This window comes from Copadichromis virginalis, linkage group LG3 (assembly GCF_057382275.1).
Source record: "Copadichromis virginalis isolate Kocher_CV1m ecotype Utaka linkage group LG3, C_Virginalis_male_GT1.1, whole genome shotgun sequence".
Taxonomy (NCBI): domain Eukaryota; kingdom Metazoa; phylum Chordata; class Actinopteri; order Cichliformes; family Cichlidae; genus Copadichromis; species Copadichromis virginalis.
Genome location: NC_140620.1, coordinates 26092139 through 26103012, shown reverse-complemented (window position 1 = coordinate 26103012; position 10874 = coordinate 26092139). Strand labels below are relative to the sequence as shown.

Genomic DNA, 10874 nt, shown 5'->3' with positions numbered 1-10874 from the left:
TCTCGCAAAAGTTTTGCGAAAAGTTCATTGTAATGTTTTTTTTCTCCCCTGTCCCTTGCGGGGCTCCGTAGTTTTGTTTGAAGTCCCAAGGTGACAAAAAGTATTGTGAAGCTATCTGTGCTGATGTACAAGTAAAAGTAACAAAGTGTTCCCTGCTAACAGAGTTTTTCTTTAAAACCAAATGTATTTGTGGGTTTCTCGTGTTAGATCAGAAAAGTCAAGATTAATTTTTCTTTCTTACTCTATATCTCGCCCAAAGTATTTGCTCAACTGCCTTCACACATATGAACTCGAGTCACATCCCGTTCTGGATTCATACGGTGTAATATGATGTCAGCCCACGCTTTACAGCTATAACAGCTTCAACTCTTTTATGAAGGCTTCCCACAAGGTTTAAAGGTGTTTATGGGAATTTTTGACCATTGTTCTAGAAGCACATTTGTGAGGTCAGACACTGATGTTGGATGAGAACGCCTGGCTCGCACCGCAGTCTCTACTCTAATTCTTCCCAAAGATGTTCTGTGCAGGCCTGTCAGGTTCTTCCACATCAAATTTGTTCATTCATGTCTTCATGGAACTTGTTTTGTGCACTGGTATTCAGCCATGTTGGAACAGGAAGGGGTTATCCCCAAAACTGAATTTTACAGTTGTAATTTGTGTGATACTTTTGTGGTACAATTGTAAAAACTAAGCAAAGTTTTTAAGGAAAATGTATCTCTTTTTGTGTGGAAGCAAGTTTAAATAGGTAATGACATTTCTTAAGATGTATGAATTACCTTATGAAATCATCACTGGGAACTTGTTCCTATTTTTGATGTGACTGTGTAAACAGAAAATTTGCATTTTTGTTATTTTATTGGTATTTCATTGTTTTTAATGTTGTAATTTTAATGTTTATCAGAAACAGGTGTGAATGAGGCATTGAGTTCCAGTCGGACTACTTGTATAACTAAAGGATAAATTGAAAAAAAAACTTAAACCATTAGTTTTTTTATATAGCTCTTGACTGCCCCCTGGTGTGCCCACAACGGAACTACAGCAAACTTCTGCGCAGTAGGACTGAAAGGAAGTCATCTCTGGTTTGAGTGAAAGCTCCTTGCACTAGGAGCTTGGTAGTTTCCTAATTGTAGCTTAGGTCGCAGGTTTATTCTGTCTAAGAAACAAAACAAACAACAACAACAAAAAAAAAAAACAAAACCCAAAATGTGCAAAATGTTTATATAAAAAAAAAAGCACCTAAATAAATATTTTTCTTGGTTTTGAAATATACTAAATCCTTCTCGCAGAATTAGTTTTGAATATTGAATGCTTGTTTCTTATCATCTGATGTAGCTCTAAAATATAAGGTGTAACGCATTCAAACAAATGCAATACAGTAGGCCAGCAGGTATCATCATGCTAATTTTAGCACAATATCTTTACAGTATTTCACCAAGCTTTGCCTTAATTTTGTAATCTCTGAATGATGAAGGTAGTCTGGGTGACTGTGCAGGTTCTTCAATCCCTAAATAACAGTCAGGCTAAAGTTATGGCAACATTTAACTTAAAAATCTTTTATATCCAGGCCTTACAGTTTGGATATAAAAGCGATTTGAGGAGGAGTTTTACTATATATAAATAATATGAAAACAGTTTTTATATGACCAGTTTAGAAAAGTCTAGAAAAGATGACAAAATCTGGGAAAAAGTTCCCAGTAATGGAGAACACATATTGACATTGCTCCATAAACCTTAAATGAATAAAGTTTAAAAAAGCAGCAAGGATTAGTGGCTTTTACTCTGTTGCAAAACAGAACCACAAATCTGTCAGTCCTGCTCTGACTAATATTTACAGTCTAGACATTGTACATGTCTTCCCTTTCTTTCTCCTCCCTCCTTTCAGCCTCTTTTATTCAACACCTTGCTCTCCTAAGTCACTCTGCTCTCTGTCTTCTTTCTGTCTACCTTCTTTTCTGTTCCTTGCATCGGTGGTCATGTCTTGGAGTTCACCCTTCATTTTCCTGCTCTTCCTCCTCAAAGTTCAGAGTGTGGACTTAATTAATGGTGAGTACAAGTAAACTAATTTTAATCTGAAGAACTTAAGCCATAGGATGCAAATGATTATGATTAAACAACATATACTATAAATACAAATTTGGTAAATGGATCTATTTTTAGTATGCTATCTTCATGGCGGCTTTGCAACAAACCAAAGACAAAAGAAAACACCTCAGTCCTGTCATCATGAAATATGCAGCACACTGACAGATCGAATAGCAGCACACACACCTTGATACAAAACAGAGCTGTTGACCTTGGTGTAGATAAGATAGAGGTTCACCACTGACTACTGAATCTGGCCTTAAATTGTAAATATGTCTGCATTTGCAGGCTGAATGAGTTTGTGGAGCTGTAATTTAAAACTTAACCCTCTGAATTTCAACTCATAGTAATTATGTTACTCAAATCCTGAATCCTATGTTTTGGATAAAAGCAGACAAAGAATTTTTTCACAAAAGAAAGTGTAAATAGTGCTTTCCCAGGAAGAAGAAAAATGCATTTACCATGTATTCAGTATTTCTCCACCTGTGACGACTTAAGAGACTCTTGGAAACATGCAAAGTGCAATAAATGTACTTCCAGTTAAAATGTAATACTTTCAAAGTTGTGCTACATTATCATAGAAAAACAAATCAAAAAAGATGTTTCTGTTAACGTCAAAGTTAAGAAATTGACAAATAAGCCTCCCCTCTGTTAGATCGGTCCATCTCCTATCTGACGGGTTTTGCGGTTCCAGAGATCGACGGTTCAGCTGTGGATGCAACCTGCAGGATTTTCTTTGATTATACACCTGACACTCCCACTGAGATAACCACAACCTCCCCCATCACCAGGAAGGTGATGTATTAGATATATTAAGAAGTAGCACCTTGACAGATTAGCTGTAGCCTAGTTTAACCATTTTGTTACAGGCAAACTTAATCTCTTATCTTTGTATTACAGCAGCAGGTAGCCACTACAACTAAAAAGCCATCTGTCAAGCCGCCACTTAAGAAACCACAGACCAAAGATGCTGGAGTACCAGTCAGGATACAGCCAGCTGCTGTGATACCAATCCCTAACAGCCAATCCAACGCTGCCCTCAGAATCCTTTACTACTTACTGGCCAATAGACAAAGACAAATAGGACGTTCACAGATGGCATCACGCAGTGCCAAGTCATCAGCAACCTGGAAAGCAGGTTCATTCTCTTCTGAGGACTCAAGTGATGAATCTTAAAATCATACCATGACCATGTTTTGAACCTGATTTTCTGTTACAGATTTGTGAATGTTTTTCTTTTATTAGTGTATTTTAAACTCTACCACATCGAGCAGCTAGGACAGTAGTTGTTGTACCTGGCTGTTATAACAGGATTGTTTTGGGGATGTTTCAGTGACTGTATGATACTGTTCTTAGCTTAGGTTTAGTTAGCAAATCACAACCCATCCCTTATTTTATCCTTAAAGGCTCTTTTACTTTGATCTCATAAAAAATAAAACAACAACACTAATGTAATGAATTCGTTTAAGCGGTGATTGAAAATGTATTTACAAACTATTTATTTGCCACTTTAAAAGGTTTATCGTAATTAAACAGAAAAACAAGTCACAATGATTTACATTGTCTATCTCTTTGAAAAAATGTTCAAAGTTCACTGTTTTGATCCTGTGTTTTTAACAGTTTTTGGTTATTTGACAAATCACTCAATCTAAATCTGGTTACAGAAGCAAAATCCAGATAAATAAACCTTTATAATGGACAAAAGGATAAACATTTGTGTCCATAAATAAAAGTAAATTTCATGTTTGTTTTAGTGTGTTTCAGTGCTGTTGTGTCCACGCTGCTGTGGTTCTGATGGTAGATGGGATGGTTGTTTGACTTTTCGCTGGTTTGTGGCAGCTCCTTTTTGCTTTCCTGAGAACACAGGACATGACTCATTTGATTCTGACTCATTTGACAATAATGGCCAGAATAACATATACCACAATAAAATATATACCAACAAAATGGAATGTGCAGATGAGTGCGCAAGTGATTAGGTGAGAGTGCTGGGCATCCCTACATAGAGATCCCCAAAGTTGTTAGCTAAGTATCCAGTTGAGGTCGATAATCTCTGGAACTGGTTGAAAAATAAGTGATTATTGAAAATCTTGCTCTTTTTACCCCTACACATATTGTTTGGTGTCCACTGAAACTTTACAAAGGAGGTGGAGAGTGCAAGTTAGCATATCCCATAGATGTACCACAGACTTACAAAGTGGTAAAACATCAGGTTGAAACAAAGCAAACTACTCTCTTTATGTGTTTTTCATGTCAAATCTCAAATGTAACTGGTCTTTTTAAACCCCAGTTAGTCCAAAAGGGGGCTATTGCTCACACTTATCATATAGCTTGGAAACTGGACTACTGGGTCAAATTGAGCTGCCATCATCACCATTAGCGCGCCAAAAACTGTTACCATGTGTGAATACCTTCTCTACATACCTAAATCTGGGAAATGTATGTGTGAATTATTTTTGGAAACATCGCTGCTATTCTGGAGACGGTCAGATACAAAGGAGTGTTCACAGATTAGACTCCTCTCTGGCTCCTGAAAGGACAAAGACGTTATTTTCAAATATTTTTTTAATCTTCTGATTATGCTGTAAAGAAAGCTGTTACCTGGAAGGTAAGTAATTCTTTAACATGACTTGATGGAAACTGTTGGGATTTTTGGGTATAAATGCCACCGTGATGTCTTAACTTATCTAAAGTCCTGTAAAAACAAAGATAAAAACCTTGTACCAAAACATGCAAGATAAGCAGGACTCAAAACACCTGACAGGCCTGACCAATTTAGGGGAAGCTCAGTCTAATAACGAAGACACTGACACATAACCATATCAGTATTTTACAAAACACAGTAGTATTTGGTTATGATACCTCAGGGTGGGGGTTCTTGGATGGGAACTTGCCCCTAGGATATAATGATCACTGATGGCTGGGCCATGGGTTTTGATGACTAAGGAGTTGACAAGAGTTGTGGAGGATGAAGGGATGAGGGCAGGAGTGGAGGATGGTGGATGAGGGGGTGGAGAAGAACAAGAGACACTCAGATCAAGCTCAGCAAAGTCTGCATTATCCTCGTTGTGAAGGACAGAGCTTCTGGTCAAAGCTTTGTGGTGTAGAGTTTCTGTAGATGTGACTGAAGTCACATCTGGGACACTGGATATACTGGCTTTGTCTTTTCTTTCTGGGTTGTCATTCATCTTTCTTGTGGATCTCATGTGGTCTCTGAAAGATCCAGACTTTGTTTTAGATTCTCCAACCAAATATTTGGAGTGAGGAACTTTCCAGCCTTTTATGTCAGATTCAAAGTCACTGCTGTTGTTCTGTTTGTCATTACCTGAAGACACATTTGAGGTTTGAGTTACTGATGAGTTGGCTGTTGCACTAATGGGCACAGTGAGAACTATATCTTCTTGGTTCTCTTTATTCAAGACATTCAGTGTTGTCCTAAGACCAGCCCCTATTATTGTGTTTTCATTTGAAATTGTTGTGACTTCTGTGGAGGTCTTAGGTTTGGTGCTCTGCTGATGTAGGCAGCAAGGTTCAGAAGATTCAGGATGTACCTTGTAGTCTCCATCAGAAGAATGAGATACGTGCATGCCCAGCTTGGTTTCTTTATCTTCTCTACAGTTAATGTGCTGTGGAAGCAGCTTTGAAGATGAGTTGTTCATTTTTGAGGTAGACACAGATGGCTTGAGGTTTAATGATAGTACTTCAGTACTTCTGGATGTCTTTCTTTCTTCTGAATCAGCTGTTTGGTCAGTATGACTATTGGTCTCACACTGTTTGGTGATACACAGTGTGGTATGGACCTCAATGTGATGATTGATTCCCAGTTTAGGGGATTTTATTGGCAAGTCTGTTTTGGACCAATGAGTGGCTGATTCCACAGAAGGTTTTGGAGACGAGCAGAAATTTAGATGGTCAGTAGTTGATTGTTTCAACAACTGGGAACCTTTTTTGATTGTTTTATGCATTTTTTGTTCAAAATCCTGGCTTGATTCAAACTGATACAGTCTTGAGCTCTCTGGGGTATTTTTTTCAGTCCTACCTGACACTGTATTGTCAGAGCCGTGCATGTCTTTTATAATTCTCATAGGGTCTTCCCTTATATCTGAGGATAGCGCTCGCTCATGTTTTGGTTTTGCTACTGTGCTGTTTGCGACATCCAGGTTTGCTACAGTCTTGATGGTCTCTGATGAGTCAAAAGTAAGGGTTCTGGTTATCTTTGGAATCTCTGATTCTTTCTTCAAATCTACACCAGCAGCTTTGCCTGCTTTACTTTTCAAAGCCATAGGAGATTGAGCTGCATTGTGGATAACCTTGCTGCCTCCTTTGGATTGTTTAGTGGAGATTAAAGGTTCTGACTGACGAGGGGTTTTAGACAACTTCAAAGGCTGTTTCCCCTTTACTTTCTCCATCTTTTCCTTGTTGACTTTGTCATCCGTGTCCTCAGGTTGTTTCTTGTCCTTGCCATTACAGTTTTTCTCATCCCTTTCATCCTTTCTTGGGTTTTTGGTTATTTTGGGAAATGTAGAGTTTTCTCTGTGGTCTTTTTGGATCTTTGAATTTAGCTCGTCCAAAAATCTAAATGCACAGAGAAAGGCAGGATAGTAATTCTAATTTAGTGGCTACTCACCAGCCCAAATGTTAATTTTCAAATCACGCTATCGGTGCTGTTCTTGCTCACATGTATTTCAAGGTGTACCAGCATCAAGAGTATCTAAAACAAAGTGGTACCTGATGTGGAAGGAGTCTTGTGTAAAGAGTGGATGCTCTAACAGCTCTGAACACTGAGCCCGTCTTTCTGGATCTACGTGTAGACACTTCTGAGAAGAAGAGAAAAAAAAGAAACCAAACATATTACTGACATGTTCAACCCTGAAACTGACACAAAAATACATAAATACTTTCAGAACTCCAACAGTTATCAAGCAAGAAATAAAGATGCATGTGAAGGCCACAGATGCTGGCATTCACATGTCTCCAAGTTTTTCTAAATCTAAATATTTTTCTTTTCCTGTAAACCCACACACAGCCTTTTAGTTGTCACATTCCATTAACTGATACATCCACAATATGCTACAGCTACTGAAAAGACCACATGAACAAAATTTTAAAAAAGAAAGTATTTTTTATATACTGAGATTAAAATAAACTGTACCTGGGCCAGATCCAGGCTAATAGGTGTGATTGTAGGGAAACGCTGCTGGAGAGTGAGTCTGTCAGAACTTTCGGGCAGTGTAACTCCAGAAAATACAGGATTTCTGTAGAACAGCTCCTGGTGATGAGTTTTAAGGTTACCTATAGCAGAGAAAAGAGAGTGCAGTTAGCATGGGGAAGAGGAAAGACAATGTGCTAACGCTGTGTGAAGAGCTTACCAAAGCACCGGATGATCTGATATATTTGATCAAGGTCCGAGTCTCCAGGAAACAGAGGCTGACCTGTTAACATCTCTAATAATACACACCCCAAAGCCCACACATCTACAGGTCTACACACACAAACACACAAATATGTTAAAATTTCTAATCAACAAACACCCTATAGCACAGGTAATTTCAGCAAGGTTAGTACACAGATACTTACTTGCCATACTTAATGTCTCCCACCAGCAGTTCGGGGGCTCTGTACCATCGAGTGGCCACATAGTCAGTGAGGACGCTGCCCTCACTGATCGATGCAACAGTGCGGGCAAAGCCAAAATCACACAGCTTAACCACACTGTCCTGAGAGATGAGGATGTTCTCTGGTTTGATGTCACGGTGGATGATCTGGAAATGAAAAGAACGAACCAGCATCATGTGGTATATTGCTCATTGAAAGCCTGCTAGGAGTAACCCTTCAAGCTTTTTTGTGATTGTTTTTTCTCATGTTTCAGGACTGCTTATAGAACAAAATGGCTGGCTTGGCATCAGAAGTTAGTGTGGGTGTTCTCTTACTATACAGCTAACTTATGAATAATTAATCATACGTCCTCACATTTTGCTGATGGCAGAAGGCAGCAGCCCTTAGGATCTGGTACAGGTACTGTCGGCATGTGTTTATCTCCAGTCCGCTTGGGTTTTGCTCCAGATCATCCAGAAGTGTCCGTTCCACAAACTCAAATACCAGATACCAGCGGCGGCGGCGCTTCCACACTTCTAGGAGGTTCACCAGGTTTTCGTGTCGCAGTTGCTTGAAGTTTATAAAGATAAGGGTGGTTACTCTGTGAATGCATACAGTACTGAGTCTATCATTGATGGTATCAGTGCTTTTGGGTCACTGAAGCTGCACAGGCCCAGCAAATCAAGGACCTTGACTTTTTCATGATATTCAAATGTTTTGAGATACACTTGTTGACAAAAAAACTTTTAGAAATAAGGACTGATTCATTTCCTTTCACTGTGACTTGCTTAAAGTATACAACAACCCTCTTATCCACCATAGGTGTTGTATACTAATTTATATAACCTGTAAGTCCGATGTCAGATTACTGTAAAGTTATTGAACTATTCATGGTCAAGTCAACACTAATATTTAGTGGATAGATTCAAATTTTCCCTTTAGATTACAATAATCTGTTGAGTTCCTCTCACACATCATCTCATAGTGACTTTTAAACTTAAGGTAAGAAACTGATACAGTTATTTTAGCGTTGTTTGTCTCTTGTTATTGTAAATGTCTTCATTCAGGTTTTACTTAATGACTGAATGAGTGGTAGGCTGATGGATTAATTGACAGGTACCCTGAGTAGCTTGATCTCCCTGTGGGCGATCTTCTTCACAGTCTTGTCATCATCAGAGTCCATGAATTTCTTGATGGCGACAATGCGACCAGTATCACGATGACGGCACTTAAGCACGGTGCCGTAACTGCCCTCTCCGACTGGACCCAGAGATTCATAACGTTCCATCGAATTCTTGTTCCAGAGGGAAAGAGGAATAAGTTGGATTTTAAAACCGATTCCTGTTTGGTGTTCATCAGTGTAATTGAAAATGTATTTTAAAACACCATTAATGTTTTCAAATTCATATTTAAATGGCCTGCATTTGTATAGCACTTTACTTAGTCCATAAGGACCCCAAAGCACTTTACACTACATTCAGTAATTCACACATTGGTGATGGCAGCTACATTGTAGCCACAGCCACCCTGGGGCGCACTGACAGAGGCGAGCCTGCCGGACACTGGCGCCACCGGGCCCTCTGACCACTACCAGGTAACGGGTGAAGTGTCTTGCTTAACACACAACGACCGAGACTGTTGGAGGCGAGGCTCGAACCGGCAACCTTCCGAGTACAAGGCAAACTACCAACTCTTGAGCCACGATCGCCCCCATTTGCTTACAATTACTACCCAAACAAGCAATGCCTGTAGAAAACAAAGCCATATCAAACTACAGAAAGGCCATTAAAATATGAAAGAAACAAAAAAAGAAAATATAAAATTTATCCTAAAATATTACTCAGAACAAAATAATTACATTACTTTAACATGAGAAAAAAAAATCAGCTGCCGTTTTGTTATATAAAAAAGTACCTGTCAAATAATGACAGAGTAGCCTACAGACAGTAGTAAAATATTATCACAGTCAGAGTCGTGAATGTCTTCATTAAACCTGCACACTTTTGAACTTAATGGACGACTTCATAATTTTTAAGTTCTTTCAATTAAGCAAATTATCTATATAACCTATCCAAGTGAGAGTACCTCACGTCGGAAAAAGTCCACTCTTGTACTTTCATGCACAAGTACATGATTTATTATTATTATCACTCATGTATTAACGTAATATATTTTCACTAGGGCTAAATGTCTCACCAGTTATTAACATGTTTTATTTGATGTTTTATTTGCTGTATATATTTTTTTTATCATTTCGTTCATACAAGTTTAGATATGATATTAAACCTGTGAAATAATATAAATTTAATGTAAAATATGGAATGGGTTTTGCTGACTTAATTGCGCCGTTAGATTATTAATATTCTGGATGCATAAAAATGCCTCATTATCACTGAACATCGTGAATAAATCGTGATTAAATAGACACATTAAAAAACAAAACAGAAGTACGACGAGCGCATGACACAGACAACAAACAGCGACAGTTATATTAGACACACACTCAAACCACAAGCTGACCTTATACGGATCTCCTTTGATCGCTTTGATATGCGCACTGAGCTCCTGCACTCACAGTAAACACCGTTTCTCTGATGTGCGTAACGTGTTGCGGTCACAAGAGAAGACAACTTGACTCCGTGTCCGTGTGTTTGTCACCATGGTAACGCCACCTGTCGCTTGTCAGTGCTGAAGTTTCCCCACCACCATGTAAATTAGCTTAATGTCTCTTTAAGCATGTATTTATTTCACATTTTAAGGATTTAAGTAAGCCGAATTCACCATTAAACTTTATTTGGGGTATGTATTGCTTCATGTTATGATAAGCGTCACTAAAGTCCTTGTAAACTGTAGAAACCTTAAAAACACATGAATTCTTGGGCAAGTTCTGTCTTTTTTCTATGATTTCTAACCTGTAGTGTATTTAGAGATATTAGTGATGAAGCTCTTGATACATTTATGTAATGCTTATACGGAGTTTCAAGAAGATTAGTCCACTCGTCTATGATGATGAACGAACTGTCAAATCTACAAATATAAACATGATTGTGGGATTTGTATAAAATATTTATAAAAGCCATAGGCCTGTGGAAGTTGACACAGTGTCCTCTGAAATAATTATGCCATGCTTTGTGAAGATTAGTCCACTGGTCTAGGGAGATAGAAAACATGTAAACATGTGCTAACATTTTTATGAC

General features: G+C 38.4%; 2 protein-coding genes across 3 annotated transcripts; one reads left to right on the top strand and one right to left on the bottom strand.

The window, feature by feature from the left end:
• The first annotated feature begins 1920 nt into the window (after nt 1-1920).
• On the top strand, nt 1921-3678 carry LOC146713691 (uncharacterized). Its single transcript, XM_085449929.1, has 3 exons — nt 1921-2043; nt 2738-2877; nt 2983-3678. Exons 1-3 carry the CDS (start codon nt 1974-1976, stop codon nt 3256-3258), a joined length of 486 nt encoding a protein of 161 aa, XP_085306055.1. The 5' UTR covers nt 1921-1973; the 3' UTR covers nt 3259-3678.
• A 76-nt stretch (nt 3679-3754) lies between these two features.
• On the bottom strand, nt 3755-10317 carry LOC146713690 (uncharacterized). 2 transcript variants are annotated; one of them, XM_085449906.1, is made up of 11 exons: nt 10198-10317; nt 8798-8971; nt 8053-8247; nt 7660-7844; nt 7452-7564; nt 7235-7374; nt 6811-6899; nt 4945-6657; nt 4684-4777; nt 4507-4612; nt 3755-3936 (listed from the first exon to the last, which is right to left on the bottom strand). In XM_085449906.1, exons 2-11 carry the CDS (start codon nt 8963-8965, stop codon nt 3833-3835), a joined length of 2907 nt encoding a protein of 968 aa, XP_085306032.1. In that variant the 5' UTR covers nt 8966-8971; nt 10198-10317; the 3' UTR covers nt 3755-3832. The 2 variants fall into 2 exon arrangements, with proteins under 2 accessions (XP_085306032.1, XP_085306041.1); XM_085449915.1 differs by having other exon boundaries at nt 6811-6896.
• Between the last annotated feature and the right edge of the window lie 557 nt (nt 10318-10874).

Coding starts and splice junctions, on each gene's coding strand:
- LOC146713691 (XM_085449929.1), top strand. CDS start 1,974: ATGTCTTGGAGTTCACCCTTCATTTTCCTGCTCTTCCTCCTCAAAGTT. Junction 2,044..2,737: donor GAGTGTGGACTTAATTAATG/GTGAGTACAAGT, acceptor CCCCTCTGTTAG/ATCGGTCCATCTCCTATCTG. Junction 2,878..2,982: donor CCTCCCCCATCACCAGGAAG/GTGATGTATTAG, acceptor TTTGTATTACAG/CAGCAGGTAGCCACTACAAC.
- LOC146713690 (XM_085449906.1), bottom strand. CDS start 8,965: ATGGAACGTTATGAATCTCTGGGTCCAGTCGGAGAGGGCAGTTACGGC. Junction 8,248..8,797: donor GGGAGATCAAGCTACTCAGG/GTACCTGTCAAT, acceptor ATAAACTTCAAG/CAACTGCGACACGAAAACCT. Junction 6,900..7,234: donor TTAGCCTGGATCTGGCCCAG/GTACAGTTTATT, acceptor TCTTCTTCTCAG/AAGTGTCTACACGTAGATCC.